Source organism: Cynara cardunculus, assembly GCF_001531365.2.
Source record: "Cynara cardunculus var. scolymus isolate 2C chromosome LG 17, CcrdV1, whole genome shotgun sequence".
NCBI classification, from domain to species: domain Eukaryota; kingdom Viridiplantae; phylum Streptophyta; class Magnoliopsida; order Asterales; family Asteraceae; genus Cynara; species Cynara cardunculus.
The window spans coordinates 32294715-32306976 of record NC_037544.1 but is presented as its reverse complement, the minus strand read 5'-3'; the positions used below and the strand labels follow the sequence as shown (position 1 = coordinate 32306976).

The following is a 12262-nucleotide window of genomic DNA, read 5'->3' as shown; positions in this document are numbered from 1 at the left end:
GTGTGTGTGTGTGTGATACACATGTTTGTTGTGATATTCGTGACTTTTGAAAAATGTCATAGCTTTGTTGTGACTCTTGAGCCTCAAGAATTGACCTCATCGACATGTCATTAAAACTAAATAAATATATGGATATGAGAAACAAGTTACATTTATAATTATTCTCTACGAGTTTTAATTTTTTTGAAAACGATTTATCACAATATTAATATCATGGCATCAAAAGCTAACTTTTTGGAAATAATTAAGCATATGAATAACATTAAGACAATTACTCAATTGTTAATAAACATATAAATGACATTAATACAAACACTTAATAATTTGATAAATATATAAAATAACATTAATACACACAATGATTTGATAAACATGTAGTTGAATGTTAGCATAAATACCTAATAAACTTATAAAATCCTAATTTTAACAATTAGTATTGAAAAGTAAGTACTTTTCTTAAAATCGAAGCACAAAGAAGCTCTAGATTTTGCCTTTGAGGAGAGAGGGATTTTTAAAAGAAAGAAAGTCAAATGGGATCGGACAATCTTTTAATGGGGTCGATGACCTTTAATGATTCGGTTTAAAAAGAACTAACAGTAAAATTATATATATATATATATATATAGGTTGGTTCAAATATTAATCAAGATTTATTGTGTTAACTTTGTTAACTAATCTTGGCCATTGGTTCTTACAATAAAGAGTTATGATTAATCATGATAAAAAATTAAATTTTCAAATTTACAATTTCAAATAACATATGTGAACAAAGTGGAAAATGGTATTTAGGTAATTTTTTTTATGTAACTCTCATATCATTAATTGGGAGTTACAAAATCAAAAAATCTCATTATTTTTATTAATTTATTTTTGTTAATGTAAGAACTATATGAACACACACACACACACACACACACACATATATATATATATAAACTATTGTGTCAAATACGAACAAAAATTGACATATATATATGAACTTGGACTGTATAACATTTTTGAACATAATATGAATATAATAAGAATAGTTGCTACATAATATGAACAAAAGTAAATTCTTTTCTACACCCTAAGTGTGCCCTCAACTATAAAATTTTTAGATCCGCCCCTGCTTCTAACCAATTCAATTATTGATGATTGATCTCAAACTCCTTCAATCTGGACTACAAGTTTTCCCAAACATCAAATATCAGATTCTTAATCCTTCAAACAAAATTTAAAAATAAAAATAAAATAAAATTTAGGGAGTGTTTGAAATTGCTTATAAAAAAAACTTATTGACTTATTTCGATATGACACCAGTAATAAACACTTTTGAGTGTTTGGATAAACAACTTATACCGGTGCCAAAACGGTAATAAAAAGTTTTTGAATAAGTTAAACCATTTTAACTTATAATAAGTTGATAAAGACTTTTATAGATAAACATAAGTTGTTTCAAATAAGCAATCTCGAACACCCTATGAGTTTAATTTTATTTATTTGACATATTTTAATTGATGTTAACAAAATTAAAGAAACGATTGGTCCAACATAAGACGAAGAATACAATAAACAATTGAATAAACAAAGTCGCATATTTTCCGTATGTCCAAGATGATCTTTGGTTTCCTGACTTCGATATCCAAGTTTTTCTTAGTTTACAAGTTTTGGTTTGAAAATGTGGGGGAGAGAAGGGAATTGATACCTACCCTTTACACTCCGTGTCCGTGGTATCTATCAAAGGGGACCCTTTCTTTCGTGCGCCTTTTCAATTGATCCTTCAATCCCACTAGCAGAGAAAAGAACAGAGAGATAGAGAGAGAAAGAGCGCAAGGAGACACGAATTCCAACACAAGAGGTAATCATTCATCAGATTCGATCTGACCAAATGTAACGCGACCACCTCTCTCCTTTTGATTCATCTCATCTCATCTCAGCGAAAAGGAAAACTTCGTTTCTTTAATCTTTAGATCATTTGTGGTAATTCAAACATTTTCAGATCGTAATTGGGTAGTTGTTTCTCTGATTTTTGTTATCTGCTCTTCGCTTTGCATGATATTTGGTTTATTTTAATAGATATTCGTGTGGGATTTTTCGGCTCATTTAGATTTCCACTCATCTTACAAAAAAGTTCATATCTTGAACATTTGGATGTGTTTGAATGTCTTTAATACCAATATGGTGAATTCCCCTTCTTCTGATGCGTTTGCTTCTTTCTCGGTGTGAGAAATGCTGCTTGAATTCGAGTTCAATTGATGTTTCTTTTGGGTGGTGTTGGGAAAAATTGGTGGACGCCAGCTGTTTGCTTAAATTTCTGATTAATTCCGTCTTCTAGATATCGGGATCACACTTTAACATGGCTAAAATGAGTGTTATTTGATGGATTTAAGCAATTCATTTATTTGATTTCATTTTCTTGTGTAGTTTTGGTGATTCCTTCATTTTGCAGGGTTTGTGTCTCCTCTTACTGCATTAAAAGAGGGCTTCAGAGGCCCTAGCAGCGAGCCAATATGGAATATGAGAGCAATAATTCCACTTGGGATGGGGTATGCTACTACCCACATCTATTTGGTGGCATTATGCTAACAGCTGCATTGCTTGGTTTATCGACGAGTTATTTTGGTGGTATAATGGGGTTTCCTACTTTGCCATATATGTTACCTTACTTAAGAAATCTACAGAAGAAAAAAGGAGGAAAGAAACGGATTAGGGTTTACATGGATGGGTGTTTTGATCTCATGCATTATGGGCATGCTAATGCTTTGAGGCAAGCTAAAGCTTTGGGTGATGAGTTGGTGGTCGGACTTGTAAGTGATGAGGAAATCGTAACGAACAAGGGCCCGCCTGTTTTATCTATGGAAGAGAGGTATATACCCTTTCTTTGACATGTATATATACTTTCTTGCCATTATATTGAAATGCCGAACTCATTACTAATGTAAGGATCTATTAAACTATCCATAAACTAGGAGGTCATCCATATGTTTAGGATTAATGTCTATATTTTCTGTGGATGGGAATTTTTGTACACACCTTTTTGCAAACCAGGGGTCTTCACGAAAACACCGCTTTACCCTTTGTTGTAAAGGAAGGTTTGCATACATCCGACCCTCACTGGACCCTGCCTCCGAGTGGTATGTGCTGGATTATGTGGATGGGAAAGCGGTTTTTATAGTGGTTGCGCGTTTAGAGGGGTATACAAGTTTAAATTTGTTTGATAGGATGTTTATCTTGGTCAATCTGGGTTTTGGACTAGAATTTCCTTTTCCTCGAAATTTTTCTTTCTTGGGAGGTAAAATTGGAGGGGAATATGGAGTTAAATTCAACATCCCTCTTCCCAAATAAAGATACTTCATCTCATTGTAAATCTCCCACACGCACATTCTTAGGTCTTTTGATTTCGATAATTCATTTACTTATAATTTAATGTTAATTCTTTCTAGGCTGGCTCTCGTTAGTGGATTGAAGTGGGTGGATGAAGTCATTGCTAATGCACCGTATGCCATTACTGAAGATTTTATGAACCGTCTCTTTAATGAGCATAAGATTGATTATATTATACATGGTGATGATCCTTGCCTACTTCCTGATGGAAGTGATGCATATGCCCTCGCAAAGAAAGTTGGTCGCTACAAGCAGATCAAACGCACGGAGGGCGTCTCCAGCACAGACATTGTAGGTACTGCAACTAACTCATACTGCATTCAGCAAAATTTAATTAGTAAAAAAGGGGAGGATTTTAATGCCTTCCTTTTTATGGAAATCCCGTTTCTTGATTGATGATTGGATTTTGAATTCATTCAATGTGTGTTTGCACGTTTCTTGTAAAAGTTTTTCATTGAGTGCAACATCTTCACTTATCACGCAGGAAGAATACTGGCTTCAATGGACGATAAGGAAGTATGTCAAGTTCCAAAGGAATCATCACAGAATGGAAAACCTGTTGAAATGAACAAAAGTGTGGAAAATCTATTAAAATCTAAACATGCTTCTAATTTTCTGCCTACATCAAGGAGAATTGTGCAATTTTCAAATGCCAAGGTACCGTATTCCCTTCCATTATTCAAGTCTCAAGCTCAATTAGTGCTTGTTCTTTTGCTTACTGTACGCTTGTTATTCATGTTCATATACCTTCAGTGGAAACTGTATGAATTTAGATCATCATTTAATATATAGCCAAGTATTTAGAATGTTAAAGATTCACTTCGGAGAAAGGACAAGAGGATGGTTCAAATTCCCATCTGAAACAAGCATCACCATTTTATAGTTGGCACAACTATTCAGTTGATACGAACATTCAATGTGTTCCCGTAGGTCGTAGCTTACCCAAATAAAAGTCAAGTGTGATAGGTCTTATGATCATTGGATTTATATAGCTATTGCAATACACTCATTGCCAACCATGTTCAGAAAACATGAGATGATATGCATATATAAGTGTGCGTTTTTGCTGTAGATCCAATTTATGATGACAACTCTTGCGTTCAAACATGAAGGGAAGCCATGTAGTTGATGCGCATATTCACTTGTAAACCTTAAGGAAATATAGCTTTTTAATATTGTAGCTGAAATAATAGAAGTTATGGAATTTGATAGGATATAATTGGAATAAACTGCTGTACTTGTTACTCATGATATTTGTAAGGATATATTTTAGAGCTAGGTGACATCCATAGGAAACTAGTTAATTGAAGACCGATAGAGACTGGTGGCACGGATTTTATATGCTCTAGAATAAGCTCTGCTGAGGCTATTTGGAGTATTCACTTGGGGACTGCATTATGTTGGAAGGATATGGGTATAAGGAGAAGGGTGCATGATACATGATACCGGAAATATTAGATAAAAACTGAATCTGTTGGTGCATTTATGTGTATATGAATATATATACACACACTGATAAGACCAAATCAATGGAATTTAAACTTATTTTTTGATTTATTAATTAGATATATAAGAAAAATAAACACTAAAACTTAAGTCTTTATCATTTTTTTACTTTTTAACTAGTGTATGTGTATAGATATCAGTTCAAAGTATAAAATAAAATAAGTTGTCGATCACCTTATTTTCTTTTTTACAATCATAAAGCTCATTTTTATTTCATTTTACTCTCTGTTTTCATTTTGCAAATTGTAAACTGTTATCACGTTTTCTTTGAATAAAGGGACTAAATTTTCTACTTGTCTATCCCCATCTCTTATCCCTATGAATCCATGGTCAACAGTTTGGTATGAGCAGCCCAAAAGCACCTGATATGGGGATTCGACATGGAGGTAGAAGCAGAGGCACCAGATATAGTGTACAATGTTTGATAGTTTAAGGCGGATAATCATGCTGATTTTTTTTACTGCAAACACCAGTACTGCAGATTTGTGCTACACAGCTATTATATAATTTCAAACACATCAAAATTAACGAGTCTTTTATCTTGAACTAGTTGGAGTGAACTAAAAATGAATCCCTGATAGAAAGTATGAAGAGGGAATCCTAGGTTTGAAGCATGACTACCATTTGTCTACGCAGTATGATACTCCTGGGTAAGGTAATTTTATTTGGTGTAATCCACTAACTCAAATCTACACTACACTACCTACCCATGTTAATGCCAGCTGTCTTCTACTTCTCCTGGCGTCCTCTTCTTAGTCCAAGTCTCTTTTTCAAATGCATGAATTCAAAGATTTATACGAAATCGCCAGACCATTGGAGATGGTGTTATCTCAGTTTCTCCTCTATCAGTTGAGGTTCATCCTTACATATGGACTATCCTCTAATTTGTGGCTACACAATTTTCTTTCTCATTCCTGCTACATCAAAACAAACGAACCTAGTAAATCTCATACGAAGAAGGGTCTATGGAGAGTAGGATGTACGCAAGCCTTACCTCTACCCTAAAGAGTAGAGAGACTGTTTCTATGAGGATCTAAAAAAGAGTTATGGTAAAAGATTTTGTGAGAAAAAGATGTTTCAACATTTTGGCTGAATTTTGAAAGAAAGGAAGGCAAACGAAATAAAAGAAAGAAAAAGAGTTTAGGGGAGTTGAGAAAAAAGTAACAAGAACAAATAATTGATAACAAAAACGAAAAACATGCAAAGACATTAAAAGCTTAGTAGAAGGAATGAAACTACTGAACTAACTAAAGATGTATTTTTTAACTACGTGTTAGGAAATCTTACTCTTGCATCTCCATCAGTACCACTGAAGTTGCACTATGTATTTTGTTTTTAGGCCACAACTTGATGTAAAACCTTTAAGATGCCAATATTTGTTTCACCATGCCTCAAACTTTGCATGGGCACATTACCTAGAATATTAATCAACATGATATCATTAGTTAAAAGAACACCATGGCATATTGTATTGTATGCCCAAACTCATCTATAACTAAAGCAAAAAGTCGAGGATTCAAAACTGATTCAGTAATAATAGGCTAAACGTTTGTTTCACTAGCACTTGCTTTCATGCTTGTTTCTATGCCATGGTGTATATGTTAAACCAAGTTAATATGACTATGCATTATAGGCAATTCTTCCTTTTCAAGAGTTTTGCCTGGTCATTGTCATTGACATCAAATTGTATGTATTTTCTAGATTGATAAACATATTCAAATCCATTATATGTGACTTAATATGTTTCTATGAGTCTTCTAATCCACAAATAGTTGTTGGCATTGAACCACATCGATTTTCTGACATCCTAACTTTAAATCTATGCATAACAGCCCTCTCCCATGATTCCCTTGTGTGGCACATAAGGTTAGAGCAAATTGCACTCTTCCTGTATGAATATGTCTCAGCTCAGTCCCAATAGTCAATCTCTTTTCTAGTGAGAACAAAGCCTAAACAGCTATTTTGGACAACCATATTGAGATCGAAATGTTACTTTGATGGCTCATTGAGTGAACAACAATTGATGCTGGGTAATTCAGGGCAAGAAATTGGAAAGTTAAGATAGGAAGTTGGGATTTGTGGGCAATCACTCTTTGAACCTCAGGATTTCTTAGGATTCTCATCCAGGGGGTTTTGCGTCCCACCAAAGGGATACTATGAAGCCCTAGAAAACAAGTTCCTTTCTTGCTTTTTCCAAATCCTTCCTTTCTTAAACCGTCTTGCATCTCCTCTTAAAGTCCATCTTGCATTATAGTTTTCCACAACGGCATCAACAATATTCTGTGATGAGCCTCATTTATTAATTTGTTCCTTGAGAGCTGCTTCTCCTGTATAATAAATCGGAACTATTTGCAAGAGATTTCAAGTGCACATCCTCTTTTGGGGACTCACCTATACCTTAATCACTTGTTATATCTATTTGTTCTGCAAATCGTGGGTCGTCATGGAAAAAGCCTCTCTACTCCTCGGGTAGAGGTAAGGTCTAAGTACATCTTACCCTCTCCAGACCCTATCTCGCGTGGGATTTACTGGGTTCATTTGGTTTTATTTGGGTTTTTATTCTCTTTTGGTGATTGCCCTGTTCAAGTTATGAGGGGTGGCTTCAAGGCAGTAGATTTAGTTTTGCTGTTCCATTTTACCCATTCCCGCCCTTACCAACTTGAAGATATATTCTAAGAAAAATGTTGTTTACTTTATTTTTAGGGGCCTGGACCAAATGCACGTGTGGTGTACATTGATGGAGCATTTGATCTTTTTCATGCTGGGCATGTCGAGGTATGTGACTATGTTGGATATTTTGGTGTTGTTTGTCCTTTAACTAAATTTTGATTGTTTTTTAACTTTCCTTTACCACCTTATGATGTGATCAGCAGTTTTTCATCATCATATCATTGAAAAGCACCTGCCACTTCTATATCGCCCCAATAACAATTCTGCCCATGCCCATTATGATAGTTGCATAAAACTGTGGGATCTTTTCATGATTTCATCTGCTACAGCTTTTGGTTATGTATTTAGATGAGTTTTCGATGCTACAAATGTGTTATAGATGCTAGATGTCAGAAGTTTTGCATTTTTACCACTCACTATGCCTAAATCAATAGTTAAAGAGGAAATGTTAATGATCAGTATAAACACAAAGCACTCATTTCTTGTTGTAGCATTCATTTAAATAAATGGATTAAAACCATTTAGTTTCTAAATTTTGTCAAATTTAGGCATCCCCTTTTAACATTTTCCTCTATAACCTTCTCATTTTAAAACATTCCAAACTCCTATATACGAAAAGAAGATAGGTTCCCATAAGTTGCCTGCTGCTTAATATGGGTATTATTTATTTGAGGTGATCAGTGCAAGTTTGGGCCACAGTTTCGGGAAACTAAGGCTTAGTTTGGTATCTTGGGGATGCTTACAATGCAAATGGAAGGTTCGTGTATTGTTTTTGCATAGAGATGATGTTTAGAGAAGCTAAGCAGTGAAATTGTAGTATCCCACATCGTGAGTAGTGAAGCTGTTATGTGGGGCCATTGGTTGTCGGGTATGTATTTATGTTCATTTGCTGGTTAACTCGAGTCCATTCACATCTTTTTCATGAACCCCATGTGGTTAGATACTACACATTCTAGCTAATCAAATGATCTACAACTTACGTAAAGCTTCCTCTATCTTCTCCCTAGTTATAGATGATTATTTCCAGGTTTCGTTTTCTCCATCTCTTAACGTTGTTTCTGATGCGGTACCACTAAGCATTGTACATGTTATAAAGATGATTAGTTTAGCAAGGACAATACGAAACTAAAAGGCCATTAATACGAAACAGAAAGGATGGAATAACTGTGTAAATTAAATATTGAAGTATGAGTGCAGTGGTCACTAATAAAAGTAACTAGGCATAGTTAGAAGATACAAAGGATATGTGCAGAATGTGGTACTACCTCCATTAATTGGAAAAATACTATTTTACCCTAAAATCAAAAGTTATTCCTTTTTTATGGGGCAGAGGGAACACTTTTGGCAAACTAGCTGTTAGACTAATTACGGTTAGTAAAAACTAGCAGTAAAATGATCTATAAAAATCAATTCTAACATACAAGGGGCAGAGCTTGGAAAAAGTGAAAAAAGCCCCTTGAAGCTTACTGAAATCTATCTGAAGTATCTTTTCTAAAAGCTAGCTTATAAGTTTATGGCCTACCAAACAGAGCTCTTTCAATAAGCTCAAAAAATAAGCAGCTTATGGTTGTCAAACATGGCCATTGTTTGACTTATGGTTCTATTTCTCTTGGTAATCTTGAATTATGCAAATCTTAACGTCCTCACCTCACCTCGTGGGTTTCGATAATAGCTACTTTCACCGGCATTGACAATGATTGTTAATTAGACGTAATTTTTTTATGTATTTAGATTTTGAAGAGTGCTCGACAACTTGGGGATTTTCTTCTTGTGGGTATTTATACCGATCAAATTGTGAGGTAAATATGATTTATTGAATGTTACACATTGTTGTTCTCATTCCTTATTGGTGATTAATTGAAGGAATTACTGGAAATAACAAGTTTGTGTTTGATGCAGCGAACAGCGTGGGGCTCATTTCCCCCTTATGCATCTGCATGAACGCAGTCTTGGTGTTTTGGCCTGTCGGTATGTGGATGAAGTCATCATCGGTGCTCCTTGGGAGATCACAAAGGACATGGTATGTCACATCACTTGTTTCCTTCTGTTTTAAGTGTGATGAACTAATCATGGAACAACTGTTTATTTCACCAAGAGAAATAGACCAGAACAAAGAAAATAAAGAAACTAGTGTCATAAGTTCTTATATAGTTTAAACCAACTCGGAGGTGGGATACGTGCCTGTAGGGGGTGTATGTACCCCAAAAAGAGAAGAAACTATTGCCACAAGTATTTATATAGTTTCGCTAGATCTTTGTTTAATTTGACACATAGTTCAAGGATGTTTTTCGACTATATGCAGGTACTCCTCAATATTAGACATAATAGAGGAATCTCACCGTCTCGTGCCAATGCCATACGTTTATTTGTAAAGATGATAAATGGGCATATATGTAATTTCAATGTTAAAACTTTGTGCAAAGGAACAATTGCAAGTTCTTTTGGATGTTTCGAAAAGGAAAATATTGTAATTTTCATGGGATGAAGGGATTATATTTGTGTGGTCTCTTATCTTTGTTTTCCCCCATCCCATGAAAATTTCATTACTAAACTTTTGCATATAGTTTAGAAAATTATTCACTTATAACCAAACTAAAAATCCCACATGGTGTAGAATCTAGGGAGGGTACCGTAAGATGTATATAGACTTTACCCTCTGTTCCAATGGGTTCATTTAGGAGAATGGTCTTCTGGCAGATCTTGTTTTAAATGCATAAACTCCAGATAGATTTAAGCAACCACTGTCTAACAAAAGGGTGCCTATTTATAACGCAAGAAGGCCGCCTAAATAACCCATGTCGCCTCCGAGGAGTAAAGAGAATGTTTTTTGTGAATATTTTGCTATTTTCATGATATGGAGTACTTTATCATGCGAATGTTGTATGTAGCTATTGATATATATGTGCTGTGGTCATTTTGGTATATAACATTATATGAGATTTTAATTAAATTCATGACCTTCTGACCTATTAAAAGAAACATGGCTTTATACTCATCAGAAGTTCGTGAATTTAATTAAAATCTCATTTAAAGTTGTATACCTAGATATCAGTGTGTTGTGTCTATGATTGTGTATCTATCTTACTACTACAAATTCGTTGACATGACCAGATTACAACTTTCGACATCTCATTGGTTGTGCACGGAACAGTTTCCGAGAGCAAGTCCTCTCTCAACGTAAGTTACACACCTTTGGTTCACATCCTTACGTTCCCGAGTCCAATACACTAACACACCCACACTTCCCATTACTACAGGGCGAGCTAGATCCATATTCAGTCCCTAAAAGCATGGGTATCTTCAGAATGCTCGAGAGTCCAAAAAACATCACCACCACCTCCGTAGCTCAACGAATAAAGGCTAATCATGAAATCTATGAGGTACCTTATATTTTAAATTCTCTCACTTTGCAAGTTGTAACAAACACGTCTCATGGGACAACAGTGGGTGTACAAGCCAACTTGCGCCCATTTCAACTGATCCCAAGGGTTATGAAGTTAACAACGGGTCAAACCTTCAGTGGTCCATAGGGGTTAGTCTAACCAGTGAGACCCAAGGTGTTACTTGTTGAGCTATTCTCGAGGGATCACTGTTGCTTTGTTAACGAAAATGTTGGAAATTGGGACTGAATTTAGCGTAACTTTTGCAGAAGCGGAATGCGAAGAAGGAAGCTAGCGAGAAGAAGTTTTACGAAGGGAGAAAATATATATCGGGAGATTAAAAGGAGGGAGGGATTAGGGTTTGGTCCATCATGGTTTTAGATTGGAGATGGATGCCAACATTGTGATCAGCCTATACTTTGATGTAGAAGAAAAAGAAAAGAAAAGAAAGTAGCTCTAGTCAGAATGTTTTGGTGCAGCCTTCTTTGATGATGATACCTTTTTGTTTTGTAATTTTTATTGTAAAAACCTCAACAAATTCAAATTCAGACATAGATTCAGTGAGTAAGATGGTAGTGATCATATATATATATATATATATGAACACATCACTAATCACCTTTCATCTTTTTTTTCTTCTGTAAATCAGTTTTGTGTTTCTTTTCTTACTATGAGATGTAAATTCAGCACTTAAAAAGTACAGTTATCTTCAATCATTCTTGATTTAATGTGTACCCTACTTATTTTTAGGAAATGCAAGATTATTATTAGCAAAAAATGAAATAGGAATATTTGAATTACCATTGTAGAGAGTTTTTATAAGAACCTTATTTTCTTCAAGTTCTTAAACAAGAACCTTAGAGGGCCTTTGGTTCGTCAGAATCGGATGGAATTGAAATGGTTAATTCTGTTGACCAAATTTCATTCTAACGTTTGGTTGCTCATGGAATGAAATTAAATTTCGAAGATTTGAGGAATTCACCGTTCCTTAGTAAATATGATGGAATTGAACTCCATTATATCAAAAAGTGTTTTAATGACATAAATATCCTCATTCCTCTTTTAAACCCTAGTCGCTGCTTTCTTTCATCGTTGCTTGAACACTTGCTTTCATCGTTGCATACTGCTTCTTTCATCGATCTTCGAACGCTTTCTGCTTGCTTTCATCGTTGCATACTGCTTGCTTTCATCGATCAAAGGTCGGTTTTCTCATCTACGAACATGTTTTCTCAAACCTGAACCCGTTTACTGCTTCGATTTCTCAAATCAAAACCTGTTTACTGCTTCGATTCATGATTTACGAACCTGTTTACTGCTTCGATTTTTGATTTCTCTATGAA

General features: G+C 34.9%; 1 protein-coding gene across 4 annotated transcripts; it reads left to right on the top strand.

Annotated features, from left to right (window-relative positions):
- Window positions 1–1622: 1622 nt before the first annotated feature.
- On the top strand, window positions 1623–11645 carry LOC112500242 (ethanolamine-phosphate cytidylyltransferase-like). Of its 4 annotated transcripts, none has more exons than XM_025103639.1 (10): window positions 1623–1840; window positions 2407–2848; window positions 3426–3661; window positions 3851–4023; window positions 7576–7647; window positions 9274–9341; window positions 9442–9562; window positions 10654–10719; window positions 10800–10922; window positions 11192–11645. In XM_025103639.1, exons 2-10 carry the CDS (start codon window positions 2493–2495, stop codon window positions 11261–11263), a joined length of 1287 nt encoding a protein of 428 aa, XP_024959407.1. In that variant the 5' UTR covers window positions 1623–1840; window positions 2407–2492; the 3' UTR covers window positions 11264–11645. The 4 variants fall into 4 exon arrangements, with proteins under 4 accessions (XP_024959407.1, XP_024959404.1, XP_024959408.1 ...); XM_025103636.1 differs by having other exon boundaries at window positions 1665–1840; window positions 2432–2848; XM_025103640.1 differs by having other exon boundaries at window positions 1671–1962; window positions 2432–2848.
- Window positions 11646–12262: the final 617 nt, after the last annotated feature.

Coding starts and splice junctions, on each gene's coding strand:
- LOC112500242 (XM_025103639.1), top strand. CDS start 2,493: ATGGAATATGAGAGCAATAATTCCACTTGGGATGGGGTATGCTACTAC. Junction 3,662..3,850: donor CTCCAGCACAGACATTGTAG/GTACTGCAACTA, acceptor CTTATCACGCAG/GAAGAATACTGGCTTCAATG. Junction 10,923..11,191: donor CTAATCATGAAATCTATGAG/GTACCTTATATT, acceptor TAACTTTTGCAG/AAGCGGAATGCGAAGAAGGA.